At 35.5% G+C, this 15607-nt stretch overlaps 1 protein-coding gene across 1 annotated transcript in view; it reads right to left on the reverse strand.

Annotated features, from left to right (window-relative positions):
- Positions 1-15607, reverse strand: part of ZBBX (zinc finger B-box domain containing) — a 107270-nt gene that overhangs the window by 53260 nt on the left and 38403 nt on the right. The window contains exon 8 of the mRNA XM_081087655.1: positions 1977-2135. Coding sequence (XP_080943781.1) covers positions 1977-2135 — 159 coding nt within the window. The remainder of the gene's footprint in view (positions 1-1976; positions 2136-15607) is intronic.

A 15607-nucleotide genomic window follows, 5' to 3' on the forward strand; every position in this document is an offset into this window, starting at 1 on the left:
TTGCATTTTATAGCTGTGCCTTTGGAATACTTGACTGCCACATAGTAGTGACAGAATAGGAAAAAGCCAGCAGATTGTACATTGGTTCTTAAATGTTTCAGCCTAGACTGTCATATGTCACTTCCACTCAGAGCCCATGACCCTGCCCAATTCTAAAAGGGCTAGAAAATTTGATGAACCGGTGCTGTACATTCATTACCCCCCTGGGCCGCGTGATATCCCTTCAAGACATGTTTATGCCCGTTTTCATATATACGTGCCACTTTCCAGAAGAAGAAACAGAATCAAAAAGGCTAGGTAAAATGCTGGACGTTATAAAAGCTCTAAGAAAATCAGGGTCAGTATTTCAAATTCAGGTTCCGGTCTCTAAAATGAAAGCTCGTCCATGAACGGCACCCCTTTCCCAGGATATTCAGTGGCCTGAATCCATAAGAAAAGCCCAAAGACAGACATTAGGCATTAGCACCATTTTGACTCTTCCAGGCTTTGGAATTGCTTGGTAGGCTAACTAAAAATCAGATTCCTGTACTCTAACCCAGATGTGAAAAAAATATATTAAAATTTGAGTGACAGACCAGGAATGCACATCCCATACTTCTGATGCTTATCACAGTTGGAGAACCACTGACTACCAAGCACCCGACAGGGACATCTCTTCAGTGCATGCACTACAGACCAGTGCACACCTGAGGGTCCATAGCAGTGACTCCCAACCAGGAATACTCACCAGAATCACTGAGCAGTTGCTAAGACCTCACATGTCTGGGCCCCACCCATAGAGATGCTGAACTCAGTGCTGAGTGTTTCTTTAAGGTTTCTCCAGATGAGGAAATGTATATATACCCGGATGAAACCACTGAATTAAAAGTTCTTACGTTAAGACAAGAGGTGAGGGTCTATATAGCAGTTACCTATGTGGATAAGAGGTAGCACTTATTCTAGGGATTAGAAGCACAGGCAAAGAAATAAGCTCTATAGCTTTTTCTTAGGTTACTTACTTAGGCCCCCACTGTCCTCATCTGTTAAATGGGGTAACAATAATGCAAAACTCATATGGTTATTATGATTCTTGAATAAGGTAAGGCAGGTAAGTAACTAAGCACAATGCCCAGCATCAAGTGTTTAATAAAAGTTAATTGTTGACTTATCATTTTTATTGATAGGGTAAATTAGATAAAATGGCAGGCATGAAGGAAAAACCTTAAAATCATAGTCTCTGGGTAGTGGTTAAAAGCAAGTAATTTGGAATCAAAATATCTGGGTTCATATATAAGTTCCACTATCAATACTACCTCGGGCAATATATATAAAAACTGTTTTTTGCCACTATTTTCTCATCTGGAAAGAAAAAAAAATGTAATTAAGAAAGGATAAAAATGGATGTTACAGGTAAAATGTTTAAGACATTATCTGGCACACAGATTATATCAAAATTTGAGGAAGTTTGTCTTTTGCTAAAAAAGTCAATACAGCAATTCTGTTATAAAAATATGGACATGAGCTGATGAAACTTATCTAGCACATCATGGGATCAGTAATCAATCTCAATAACTACCAGTATTTGGTATAAATCTGATTGTACAAAGCTGTGAGATTCACTGTCACTTAAAACACGTGGCAAGGTTTTGTACTTTTAGCCTCTGAAGTCCTGATTAATATAAAGTCATTATATTGTGTTGTGTTATCTATTTTTATGTTCCTCCCAAATACTCATTCATTTCCTGAAATGGTGGAAATGCCCAGAAAGCCACAGAGTCAAAAGATAATTCATTAAGAAATCAGCATCCAGTGCAATCAAAGCAATCTCCTTAAAGGGATTGTTATAGTCAAGATGTTTTTGATTAATAAAAAAAATTATATTAAATAACAATGTGATAAAATAATCTGCAAAACCCTACAGCTCTCACTAAGTATACGCATGACCGTCTCCACGACCGTATATGACAGAAATGTCTCCTACATTTCCCATAGCTTACCTGGGAGCTGCTCTCCTGCAGCGGAGGAGGTTTGGATAGATGCTGACTCTTACTAATCTCTTTTGGAGAGTGATTCTCCCCTTTGGGTTTATCTGGATTAACTTCCTTTATAAACCCATGGGCAACATCCAAAACATTGGATAATATTTGAGATTTTGCCTGTTAATAAATGAACAAAACATGATTAAAAAGCCAAATACATAAGCCTCAGTAATTTAGATACATCAAATTATATTTTCATTATTCCATTCCTACTAAATTCAATGCATTTTACTTAATATTTAAAAATACAAATTGACATATTTTTTTATTATTATTAGTTAAGGTATTACAAATGTGTCCTCATCCCCCCCATTAACCCCCAACCTCCCCCACACACAAAAACTCATGCTCCCATCCCCCTGTTGTCCATGTCCACAAATTGACATTTATATCAACCAATATAATAGTGACAGCTACCAATGTTTAGAGGGGCTAGTTTGGGCTCATATTAGCCTAAGTATCTTACAAACATGTTATTTAATCCTAAAGTCAACTCTGAAGCATACCTATTTTTATCTGTTTCAGGGATAAAGAAACAAAAGCTCTGAGTGTTTAACTAACTTGTCCTTGGTCACATGATGAGTGGGTGGCAGAGCTGGGAAGTGACCCAGGTGTATATAATTCTAATGACTCATAGCCTTTCCAACCCCAAATAAGTAGATGGGTAATTTTATGCACATGATGGCTAAAGAACTAAATATAGTTTATCTGGTAGGAGCCCGGATAAGCAGTAATAAGTATTCCTCAGTGATAAAACATCTTTAGAAACTATTAACTATTTAAAAGTGGAAACACAGGAAGTGCATCTACCTGTAGTTCCTGAATGCACTTCAAGTTTCTCCGCATGTTGCACCTTCGCTCATGAGTTTCAGTTACCAGGAAGGCCCTCCATCCTCTACTATTTTCTTTGCCTGTCAGACTTCTCCTTTTCCTGGATTTGTCCCCAGTTACTCCCACATCAGGAACCTTTCCTGGCCTTCCTTCTCCAGCTGTGTGCAGTGCCCATTCTCTGTACCCTCTTCCTACCAGCCCCTACAATAGTAATTTTACATCATCTTTTGGTGTCTATCTATCCCATGATACCATGTAAGCTCCATGAAGTCCAAGAGTTTGGCAACCGCTAATCTGGAGAGTATTATGCTAAGCAAAATAAGCCAGTCAGAGAAAGACAAGTACCACATGATCTCACTCACATATGGAATCTAATGAACAAAATAAACTGTTGAACAAAATGGATCCAGAGACACAGAAGCATGGAACAGACTGTTAATCTCAGAGGGAAGATGGGGGTGGGTGGGAAGAGATCAACCAAAGAACTTGTATGCATACATGCATAACCCATGGACACAGACAATAGGGTGGTGGAAGCCTGGGGTGGGGGAATGGGGTGGGCCTGAAGGGGCCAATGGGAGAAAAATGGGACATATGTAATACTTTCAACAATAAAGATTAATAAAAGTAAATGATTGAGAAAAATAATTCAAAAAAAGCTTTCCAAGAGCCTTCTTCAGAGTGAAAAGGAACAGGCAAATCTCGGGAAGGCCCTATTCTGAGGAGTCTCCTATCAGAACTCCCTGGGTTTGCCCAGGACACTGCAGGATGCTGAATGCCATCTGAGCTTAAACCCAACAAACTCCAGGGGGAGGCTCAGGCCTTTCCAAGGCTCTCTGACAGTCTGGCATTGGGAGAAAAGCAACAGGTCTTAACTTCTTAGCAAATCTCCTCAAGTCACGAGAAAACTCTGGCAGGGATCAGAAATAATTCATTCGGGCTCTCCCATGGAAATATTCCTATTTTTAAATTTTCAACTACTTACCTATTTAAATATCTAAAATTACATGGAAACTTTCCAGTATGACCTTTTGAAAATTTGTTAAGATTCAATGTGATTCTTGAGTAAATCATTGAACATCAAATTAACTGGTGTTATTTCACACTGAATTAATAAGTTATATATGAAAAAATGACTGAGACCTATGCACGTAATTGCTGTGCTTATACAGGTCTATAGTATCTAGTCCAAATTTCACAACGATCATTTAAAAGCCCATTTACACCCATGCAGCCCTTTAAAAAAAAATACATTCATAAATATAGTACAATATTATTGTGCATATTCATTATACTGTGCACCAGATCTCTATGGCTTATTTACTACTCATTGCACTTAACACTGCTGAACTGTACACTTAAAAATGTTTAAGATGAAAACATTTATGTTATTTATTTTTTACCACAAATTTTAAACAATGAGTGCATGTTATTGTTTATATGAGAAATGTTGAGTGCATGTTATTGTTTATAAATTGAAGCTGAATAGAGTTGATTTAACAAGGAAAAACATGAAAGAAAGACAAAAGAAAATATTCAAGCCAATGATAATACTTTATTCTTCCAGAAATAACTGCATTTTAGCAAATATTTTCTAAACATAATCCTATCTAAGCCTGATTTTATATTTCCTAGAATAAAGGTCTGTTGATTTCAAAAGTGGTTAAAATATCTAGTTTTCATCTTATCAAATATCAAAATAAAAAACAATGGTATTAATTTTATATAAAAGTTTCACAATAGAATCATCATTCAAGTATATATGTTTATTTAAATAGCACAAAAGAAAGATTATTCTTGTCCTAAAATGAATCTTGCTATCAATGTTACAATAATTTTTGTAACATTTAAGGGAGCATTTTAAAAGACTATGAAATAGCCAAAAAATGATTTTATTCCTATATTAAATATACTATTAAAAATATGATAAACATCGTGGATAACTGATCAAATGGAATGCTGTTTATCTGGATATCTTAAAGTTCTGTTAATTCGGGATAAATAAAATGCCAATAAACTGGAATTTTCTTTCTCAGAAAATTGAACATTTAAATACTATTTTCCTCAGTTTTAAAAGTGTACATGTACACTCTATTTTTCTTATTCTTAAAGTAATCATTCCAATACAGGAACAGATATTTTGAGCCCCATTACTTGGACAAGGAAACCCTAGCTCATAAAGCTTAGGTCAAAGCCAATGGGTACAAAATGATTTAGGGCCAAGGTTTTTCTTCTTCTAGCCTAATCCTGTTCCCTACTGAATTAACACAGAAAATGTGCTTTACTTATGTTTTCTTGAAAATAAGATTACTTTTTGTTTGTTTTTAATTTATTTGCTTGTTTATTTCAGGTTTGAGCAAGCACTAGCAAATTGGAGGGATGACCCAAGATTCTCCTTTTACTCATCTTCTCTGGTATCCACATATATGGGGAGGGTTGGGGGCAACATAAACTTTGAAAAGAGTAGGATTATAGGACAAACTTAAACCATCTATCTCTTAACTAAGAGGTATACATTTAACAGGATCAGTAAGCCTAGAAATTCACCATAGTAAAGTAACATACTATTTTACAATATTTAAAGGTTCCCAGATATGTGAAAAATATATCACACATATTAATAACTTACGGCTTCCCGGTCTCCAGACCCAATCACCATACTCACTCCAGAGAAGAATTGACAACTAATTGCTAGATACTTTCACCTGCCCACTTAGGGAAGTTCTCCCCTTGAATCTGATGGCCAATGGAGCTCTGTGATAGTTACTGAAAGTGAGAAACAGTAATACGTTTCCAATGGCAAGGTGATAAGAAACGAATGTGCCTTCTCTATCCTTTTCACTGTATGGTGTATAGTGACTTTGGAAGTAACATATTGAATACAGTGCATGTTACAGGTAAAAGTCACCAAATCATTGCTTAAGAGGGAAGATGTCTTAGGAACATGCATGTTAAACTCTTAGGTGAGTAAAAAATAACTTTTACTATAGCAAGCATATTTGGAAACTACCCCTAACTGGGTATTGCTTGAGCTAACAAAAAGAAAATGTTTTAAAAAGGTGTTTCCCTTTAATAATGTACATAAATATGCTACTTCCATGCCTTGCCAACGTTTTCCTCCCTACTTGGAAACGTGAGTGTTCCCATTATAATTCTCTTTATCACTTTAGGCCCAGGTCAAGTGTTATCCAGTTCCAGTGTATATCCGAAGGCATTATTCAAAGTCGCTTAAAAGGGCAAACTGTTTAATCTCTTTGAGACAAAGTTTTCTTCCTCAACTAATTGGAGCAAAATGGACATATCTTCTGTGTGCTCTTATACACCTTGCTTACATCCACAGAGCTTTGCTGCTCAATGTATGACCCATAAACCAGCAGCATCTCCATCCCTGGAAACTTTCTAAAAACACAAACTGTCAGGTCCCATTCAGACTCACTGACTCAGAATCTGCAGTTTCACAGGTAACTTGAATGCACATTCAGTTTTGAGCATCTCTGTGTCAAAACACTTATCAGTCAGTAGTGTTACCATTGGTTGAATACAGCTGTCTTCCCTTTTGTGAATTCTTGAGAGGGGGAACCATGTCTCATTCTGCCTGATATACAATGTTTTACATCGCCTTCTTTCAATTCTCCTCCCGGAAGCCCTGTCCTTCACACTTTGCAACTAGAACATTGCTGGTTGAATCGAATTTAACTAATATACTGAGATAAAAACGACTGAAAATTCCATTTGAATATTTGTCGCTATGCCCAAGCTAAGTCAATGTCAGCACAGATAAAATAAATAGCACTATCAATAAGAGTACAAAAGGGGAAATTATGTACCTCACTAAGCCTAAGTGTTTGTACCCGTAAAATGAAGACAATAGTTACCTTGCAGAGCTACTGTGAAGAATATACATTCTGAATGAAAAACACCTTGCAGAGTGATATAGTGCATTCGAACGACTGCTACCATTTTATTTAGATCGCTATATACTACTTCTCTGTAAAATAAATTGTTAAAATACCCAGAAAATAGAATTTCTCCCTAATTATTAGACAGAAGTGGGATTTCAGACTAGGGTATAATAGAGAGGTCAGTAAATAATTGTACCTTCATAAAACAAATATTATATTGGGTACATTTGTTAAAAGCTATTTCAGGAAATCAACCAAAAGTAAACAACAAGAAGTAGTCAGTCAAGAAAAACACTGTGCCATTAGTGAAGAGTGTCCAGCTGCCTTGCATGGGGCTGCTCCTATTTTATATTTCCCTTCCCAACTCTATCAGTGTAACTAGGGCAAGACTGGCCTTGCTCAATAGGGAGTGTGCTTGATTCTCAGCAGAAAGCAGAATCTTGAAGTTTCTGTGGCATTATCAACAATCTAGTGAATTTGGTTACAAGTGAATGGGGAAAACCTATAGCTCTGAAAGCCTGAGGTTTTGGTCCCAGTTGGGGTAAGCAGTAGGCCAGCCAAACATTTAATGGGATGATCCTGAAAATGAGAGTGCTATAGAAAGGCTGATTAAGAAATGAAAATCATCAAGGAGAACAAAATGAAAGTTATTGAGTATGACCTACATAGGTTAAGAAGAGATATAAAATGGAAGAAGGATTGCCAGGACTGACCAGCAGACCCTGAGAGACAGATGAGTGGATTACTCTGACACACATTTCTGTGAAAGAGAGGGCTAAGGGGCTGCTTGGTAGGAGGCACCAAAACAGCCCCAATTGCCTGCCTCCTTAGGCTTTTATTGTAACAACAGCTTGAACTAAAATTAACCTCCAGATACAATCAGAAGGGTAAGTATCCTTAAGACATTACATGCTTCTACAAGGTCAGGTAAAAAGGCTAAACAGAGATTCCAGCAAAACACACAGGGGCTCAGACTTGTTTGAAAAAAACAAGGCAGGGGTTGCTGCCTTTGGCAAGGTTCCCATAGAGGTCCTGACCTTTTGGAAATTCCTCCTTACAGACTTTCCAACCAAGTCCCGTGCTTCCCCACAAAGGATGACTTAGTGAACTTGATGATACATCAAGATACATTATCCAATTTGAAACCCAGAGAGGAAAAGATTGAAGAAAATGAATATAGTCTTAGAGACCTAGAGAACAGCATCAAGCATCCAACATACATTTAATGGGAGTATCAGAGGAGAGAAAAGAACAAAAATATATGAAGAAATGAAGGTCCCCAAATTCTCATATTTGATGAAAAGTATTACTTTAAAAATCTAAATAAACTCACCAAACCTGAAGATAAACATAAGGAGATTCAAACCAAGACATATTATAAACAAACTACTGAAAGCCAAAGACAACCAGAAAAACTTGAAAGCAACAAAAGAAAAATGACACATTAGATATAAGCATGAATTAATATGAGTAACAGCTGATTTTGCATCTGAAAAAAAATGAAGACCATGCAGCAGTGGAATGATACCAAGTGCTGAGAGAAAAAAAATGCCAAAAAATAATTGTATATTCAGCAAACCATCCTTTTAAAATAAAGGCAAAATTGAGACATTCCCAAGTAGACAAGTAAGATATAATTCATTATTAGCATTATTATTTCTGCCTTAAAAGAAATACTAAAAAAAGATTTTAAGGCTAAAAGGTATTAAATTTACCAGAAGAAAAGTAGAACTCCAGGAACATTAATATATGGATAAATGTAAAACATGCTTAAATATTTAGTTTATCTTTTCTTCTCTTAATTTCTTTTAAGGGCACAAAATTATATATAGCAATAACATTAACACTGCTGTGGGTTTACAACATTAATATAAATTAGTATTGTGTATAACAATATCACAAAGAACTGGAGAAAAATAGAACTAAGTTATGCCATTTACACAGTATTTTACCACAATAAGTCAGTGTTAATGTGAAGTAAATTGTTACAAGATGTATATTATAATACTAGTACAACCACTGAATAAATATATGTATATCCATTCATGCACACACTCATACACACATCAAAAAGGTAATTTTAATAGTACAATAAAAAATTTGTTTAATACAAAATAAAACATTAAGGAGGAATAAAATAACAAAACAACATAGACAAATGAAAAACAAATAGCATCGCAGAAGATGTAAACCCAAATACATCAATAATTACATTAAGTGTAAATGAACTAAATACTACCATTAAGAGTCAGACTTGCCCTGACTGGTTTGGCTCAGTGGATAGAGTGTCGGCCTGTGGACTGAAGGGTGCCAGGTTCGATTCCAGTCAAGGGCATGTACCTTGGTTGCGGGCACATCCCCAGTGTGGGGTGTGCAGGAGGCAGCTGATCGATGTTTCTCTCTCATCGATGTTTCTAACTCTCTATCCCTCTCCCTTCCTCTGTGTAAAAATCAATAAAATATATTTTTTTAAAAAAAAGAGTCAGACTTGATTTTTTTTAAAAAAGCAATACCCAACTATGTGCCATTTATGAACTAACTTTAAATTCAAAGACAAATAGGTTAAAGCAAAAGGATGGAAATCTATATACATTGAAAGTAATACCAATAAAAAAACTGGAGTGGTTATATTAGTAAGAAATATAGCCAGACCGGTTTGGCTCAGTGGATAGAGCGTCGGCCTGTGGACTGAAGGGTGCCGGGTTCGATTCCGGTCAAGGGCATGTGCCTTGGTTGCGGGCACATCCCCAGTGGGAGGTGTGCGGGAGGCAGCTGGTTGATGTTTCTCTTTCATCGATGTTTCTGGCTCTCTGTCTCTCTCCCTTCCTCTCTGTAGAAAATCAATAAAATATATTTTTAAAAAAAAGAAATATAACAAGACAAGGAGGGATATTTTATAGTAATAACAGTCAATGAAACAGGAAGTTCTAACAATTACATATGCAATTAACAACAGAGCCCTAAAGTACATAAAGCAACAACAGACATGCTAGTAACTAAAAAGATAGTAAGTCCATTAAAAAATTACAGTTAGAAATTTTAATACCCCCTATCAGAAATTAATAAAATAGCTAGGCAGAAAATCAGTAAGGATATAGAAAACTTGAACACCACCATTAAGTAAATTAACCTAAATCACATTTAAAGAACCCTCAACCTCACAACATCAGAATATAAATTATTTACAAGCGCACATGACACATTCTTCAAGACAGACCATATGTTCCACGTAAAATAAGTGGCAATAAATTCATAAGAATTGAAATCATAGAAAGCATGATCTCTGACCTCCATAAAAAATTAAAATTAAAAATCAGCAACAAATTATTTTGTGAAACAAAATATTTAGAAGTTGAACAAACTACTTCTACATAACCTTTGGATAAAAAAAAAAATAAACCACATAAAATATTAGAAAATACCTTCAATTGACTGATTATGAAAACATAATATATTGTGATGTCAATGAATAGAAAAAAAATGAATAAATCAATGAAATCAAAAGTGGGTTTGTTAAGTACACTTGAAAAATTATAAAGCTGTGGCTAGCTAGACTGACTGAGAAAAATAAAGAGTAAAATACAAGTTAACAAAATAAATAATGAAATAAGGAACATCACTATTCTGTAGAAATTAAAAGGATTATAGAAGAATAAAAAAATGATGCCAACATTTGGACAACATCCAGTGAAAGACACAAGTTACCAAAACTGACTCTAGAAAATTAGAATAGAATAAGGAAACTTTTTGAATTAGTAATTCAAAATCTTCCTATGAGAAAAAAAATCCCAGACTCATACTGTTTCACTAATAAATTATAACCAATATTTAAGAAAAAAAATTATACCAATCCAACACAAACACATTCAGAAAACAGAAGAAAAATACTTCTAAACTCATTTTATGAGGCTAATACAACCCTGATAGCAAGGTAGATAACCACATTACAAAAAAATAAAACTACATAAAAATAAACTCAAAATGGATAAAGGACTTAAACATAAGAAGAAAAATCATAAAAATCTTAGAAGAAGCTATAGGCAGCAAAATAGCAGACATTTGTCGTAGCAAAATCTTTACCGTCGCAGCTCCTGGGGCAATGGAAACTGAGGAGAAAATAAACAAATGGGACTTCATCAAAATAAAAAGCTCTGCACAGCAAAAGAAACCATCAACAAAACAAGAAAGCCACTGCATGGGAGAACATACTTGCCAATGTGATCTCTGATAAGGATTTATTTAATCTCCAAAATTTATAGGGCACTCACACAACTTAACAAAAGGAAGATAAAGAATCCAATCAAAAAAAATGAGCAAATGTCCTAACCAGTTTGGCTCAGTGGATAGAGTGTCAGACTGCAGACTCAAGGGTCCCAGGTTCGATTCCAGTCAAGGGCATGTACCTTGGTTGCAGGCACATCCCCGATAGGGGGTATGCAGGAGGCAGCTGATTGATGTTTCTCTTTCATCAATGTTTCTGACTCTCTATCCTCCCCCTTCCTCTCTGTAAAAAATCAATAAAAATATATTTTTTAAAAAATGAGCAAAGGACATAAATAGACATTTTTTGAAAGAGGACATACAGAAGTCCAAGAGACATATGAAAACATGCTCAAACTCACTAATATCTGAGAAATGCAAGTCAACACAACAATGAGGTACCATCTCACACCTGTCAGAATGGCTATCATCAACAAATCAACAAAAGACAAGTGCTGGAGAGGATGTGGAGAAAAAGGAATCCTTGTGCATTGCTGGTGGGAATGCAGACTGGTGCAGCCACTGTGGAAAACAGTATGGCATTTCCTCAAAAAATTAAAAATGGAACTTCCATTTGACCCAGTGATCCCACTTCTAAGACTATACCCCAAGAAACCAGAAACACCAATCAGAAAGGATATATGCACCCCTATGTTCATAGCAGCACAATTTACAATAGCTAAGATTTGGAAACAGCCTAAGTGCCCATCAGCATATGAGTGGATTAGAAAACTGTGGTACATCTACACAGTGGAATACTACGCTGCTGTAAAAAAGAAGAAATTCTTACCATTTGCGGCAGCGTGGATGGAACTGAAGAGCATTATGCTAAACAAAATAAGTCAGTCAGAGAAAGATAGATACCACATGATCTCACTCATTTGTAAAGTATAATGAGCAACATAAACTGACAAACAAAAATAGAACCAGAGTCATAGAAGCATTGAACAGACTGTCCAACCTATGAAGGAAGTGGGGTGGGGGGGCGTGGAAGGGGATAAGAGATCAGCCAAAGGACCTGTATGCATGCATATGAGCATAACCAATGGACACAGGTGGGGGTGGGGTGGGGGATAAGGGCATGTGCTGAGGGGTGGGGGCGATCAGGGAGAGGTCAATGGGGGGAAAAGGAAGACGTATGTAATATTTTAAACAATAAAGAATTTAAATTAAAAATAAATAAATAAATAAAACTACAGTCCAATATGCCATATGAAAATAAATGCAAAGTTACTTCACCAAATATCAGCAAATCAAGCATCAACATGTCAAGTATGCATCGTGAGCAAGTACAATTGTATCACAGTAATGCAATGTTAACTGAACATCTCAACATCAAATATTGTAATAAGTCATTTTAATAAAAGACAAAACAACATAATCATCCCAATAAGAGCAGGCAAAAAATCACAATAGGGAATCCGAAGGGACTTCCTCCCTTGGTATTCTGATAAGAGCTTCCACCAAAAGACTATGACTAATATCACAATTAATGATGAAAGACTACGCGGTTAGCAATGAACAACCAAAAAATAAAATTAAGAAAATAATTATATCCACAGTCACATTAGAAGGAATAAAATACTTAGGAAAACATTTAACTAAAACTTGTAAGAGCTTACCACTAAAAACTAAAAATGATAAGAGTAATTAAATAAGTACTAAATAAATGGAATCAAAATCATGTTTATAGAATGAAATACTCAATATTTTTATGATGAACTCCACAAAATTTTTAGATAGCTATTACCAAGGAAACAGAAGCTAACAAGTGTTGGTGAGGATGTGGAGTAATTGGAACCCTTGCACACCATCAATGGGAATTTAAAATGGTTCAACTGCTGTAAAAAAATTTTGAAGGCTCCTCAAAAAAAAGGTTAAATTACCAGTCTGGTAATTCTACTTCTGACTGTATGGTAAAAACAATAGAGATATTTGCACACTCATGTTCATAGTGGCATTATTATAATAGCTAAGAGGAAAAAGCAACCCAAGTGTCATCAATGGGTGAATAGATAAACAAAATGGGCTATACAGATACAATGAAATATTATTCAACCTTAAAAAAACTGACATATGCCACAATATAAATGAACCATGAGGAAATTATGCCAAATACAATAAGCCAGTTACCAAAGACAAAGACTGTATAATTCCACTTGTATTAGGCATATACTCAATTCGTAGAAACAAAGTAGAATGCTATTTATTAGGTATAGACAGTTTCAGTTTTGCAAGATAAAATTCTGGAGATCAATTATAAAGAATGTGAACATACTGAACTACACACTTTAAAATTCTTGTTGCAAACATTTGTAAATTTACTTTTAAAAATGTCTGCCTTCTCAGACATGGTCATTGGACAGGAAGTGAGCATCTAGTCCAGGTTGATTTTATGAAAATTTAGATGTGGAATCAAGGAGGTCACATTTGGTCTGTCTGTTAGGTAAATTCATAATCTGTTAATTATAATAAAAGAATAAAGTAGATACACACACACATACAAAGTTCAAGAGAAGGAGCCTCCCCGGGCTCTCAACAGCTTTCCAATTCCCAGCCCTGGTTCTTACCGTGACTCGGCCACCTCATCCATACTCCCTCACAAGACATCTGTGAGGCCATCAGCAACAAGAAAAAAATTATTCTTTTTGATCAAGCTAGTGTAAGAGATCTGATTAATACAAAGACTGCTACTTCCCAGCTAGAGCAACAAGATTTGAAAATGTGGGGAGGTGTGTTTGGTTTTCACAATCATTGGAGAGCACTACTGACATTTAATGGGTGATAACCAGCAAGTTTAATAAATATTTAGAAATGTGAGGGATGGAGAGTTTAAGAATAAAAGTTCCTGCCCAAAATACTCAAGAGCATTCCCACAGAGAAATACATAGATGTAGCCTTATATTAGCAACATCTTTAAAATTAGAGAAACACAGTGAAAATAAATCATAACACCACCATATTAAAAAGTAAGAAATAGAGGTCTCTTCTAATTCACAAGTGGAACTTTCCAAAGGTAACCATTATTAACAATTTGGTTTATATCTCTGCAGCCTTTTCTCTCTGCTTAGAAGGACCCATCTGGATTGGTAACACAAAACAAATTATCTTTTACTTGATAATACAAAAACTATCATTTTAAGTAATAAGTAGTCTTTGAACAAGAATGTGAAGGTTATTGTTATGAAATATTTAAAATAGATAACTATGCATATTAACTACCATAACACTGTAGCATATCTATTAAAAAGATATTTTCCAATTTTAAAACTCAAAGATATTCATATTTCCATCTTCTAAACATGAAAGTTTATATATAGCAATACTAAAAGGTATCAACAGGAGGCAGAGGGGACTGCAAAGGATTGAAATTACCTGTGCAACTTCTCCACGTGCTAAAAATGTTTAAAAACAAAAACAAAACAGTCTCCGGGGCACACCGTACATGGTGCTGTAGAACAGAAGCTCAAACTAAAGCCCCAGAATGGGATTTACTGCCAGCATCCCCAGGTCCCCCCACACCCTTCACTACACTGAGTGCTGGTAGGATTTCATCTGGTCACTGTTCTAAATCCTCACCTGAACTTTCTTTTTTTTTCTCCCTGGAATGATATTATCTCTCAAATTACACTCTAGAAGAATTCATCACTCTGACAATGTATCATTAATCAAAGTAAAGAGAGTTGATATTTTATAACATTTTGGAATGGATGGCACCTTGCAGAAGTTAAGGTCCAAGAGCAAAAGTTTTAGTTTAGTCAGAAATAGGATAGACTTTATGATGGTGTCAGTGCTTCAGAACACAACTACCATCATCACCCCACACCATGGCTGCCCGGACATGAACATTAATGCCCACGTTGACAGAGCCGTACCTCCTCACGTGATCCAGAAATTCCAGCTCACAGAGTTCCCCACATAATTTAGACCTATGTTACTTCCTAATTGTGAACAAAGAAAATGCTGCAATGTCTCTTTTCATGGTGTTAACTTTCATTGATTTTCCAATTACAGAGTTTTAGAAGAGATTTATTGCAACCATAGCCTTGCATTAGAAACTAAAAACTAATTTCTGTGGGAGAGTTCTGCTATCTCATTTGTATATGCTAAGCAAAAAGGTAGAGAGGGAGGAAAAGAGATGCATATACACACAGAGAAAGAAATTGTGTTACAGCAGAAGAAACGTTATGAATTCATCAGTTGCAGTGAGTGGTAGGGTTGAATATGGGCAGACTTGGATAACTTTAATAGATAAAGTCATTTCAGGAATAGCAAATGCACTAATGGAATTTTTTAATTATATATATATATATATATATATATATATATATATTCATTATTTATTTATTTTGGCCTTCTTTTTGAGAAAAACGCTTCTCCTCACATATCATTTGGGAACATTTTCCCAAAAACAGTTTGTTCTGTTTTCTTTGCTATGAATTACCTCATAAGCAATTGGTAAACAGAAGTGTGATAACAGAAAAACTGTGGAGTTTTATTGATTCTTAGGTTGTTGTTTTTTTTTTCTCTCTCTCTCCAGCACATTACTGTAAGAAGGCAATTAAGGGCAGGCTGTCTCACAATTAAAGACAAAAC

Source organism: Myotis nattereri (genome assembly GCF_964212035.1).
Source record: "Myotis nattereri genome assembly, chromosome: 3".
Taxonomy (NCBI): Eukaryota; Metazoa; Chordata; class Mammalia; order Chiroptera; family Vespertilionidae; genus Myotis; species Myotis nattereri.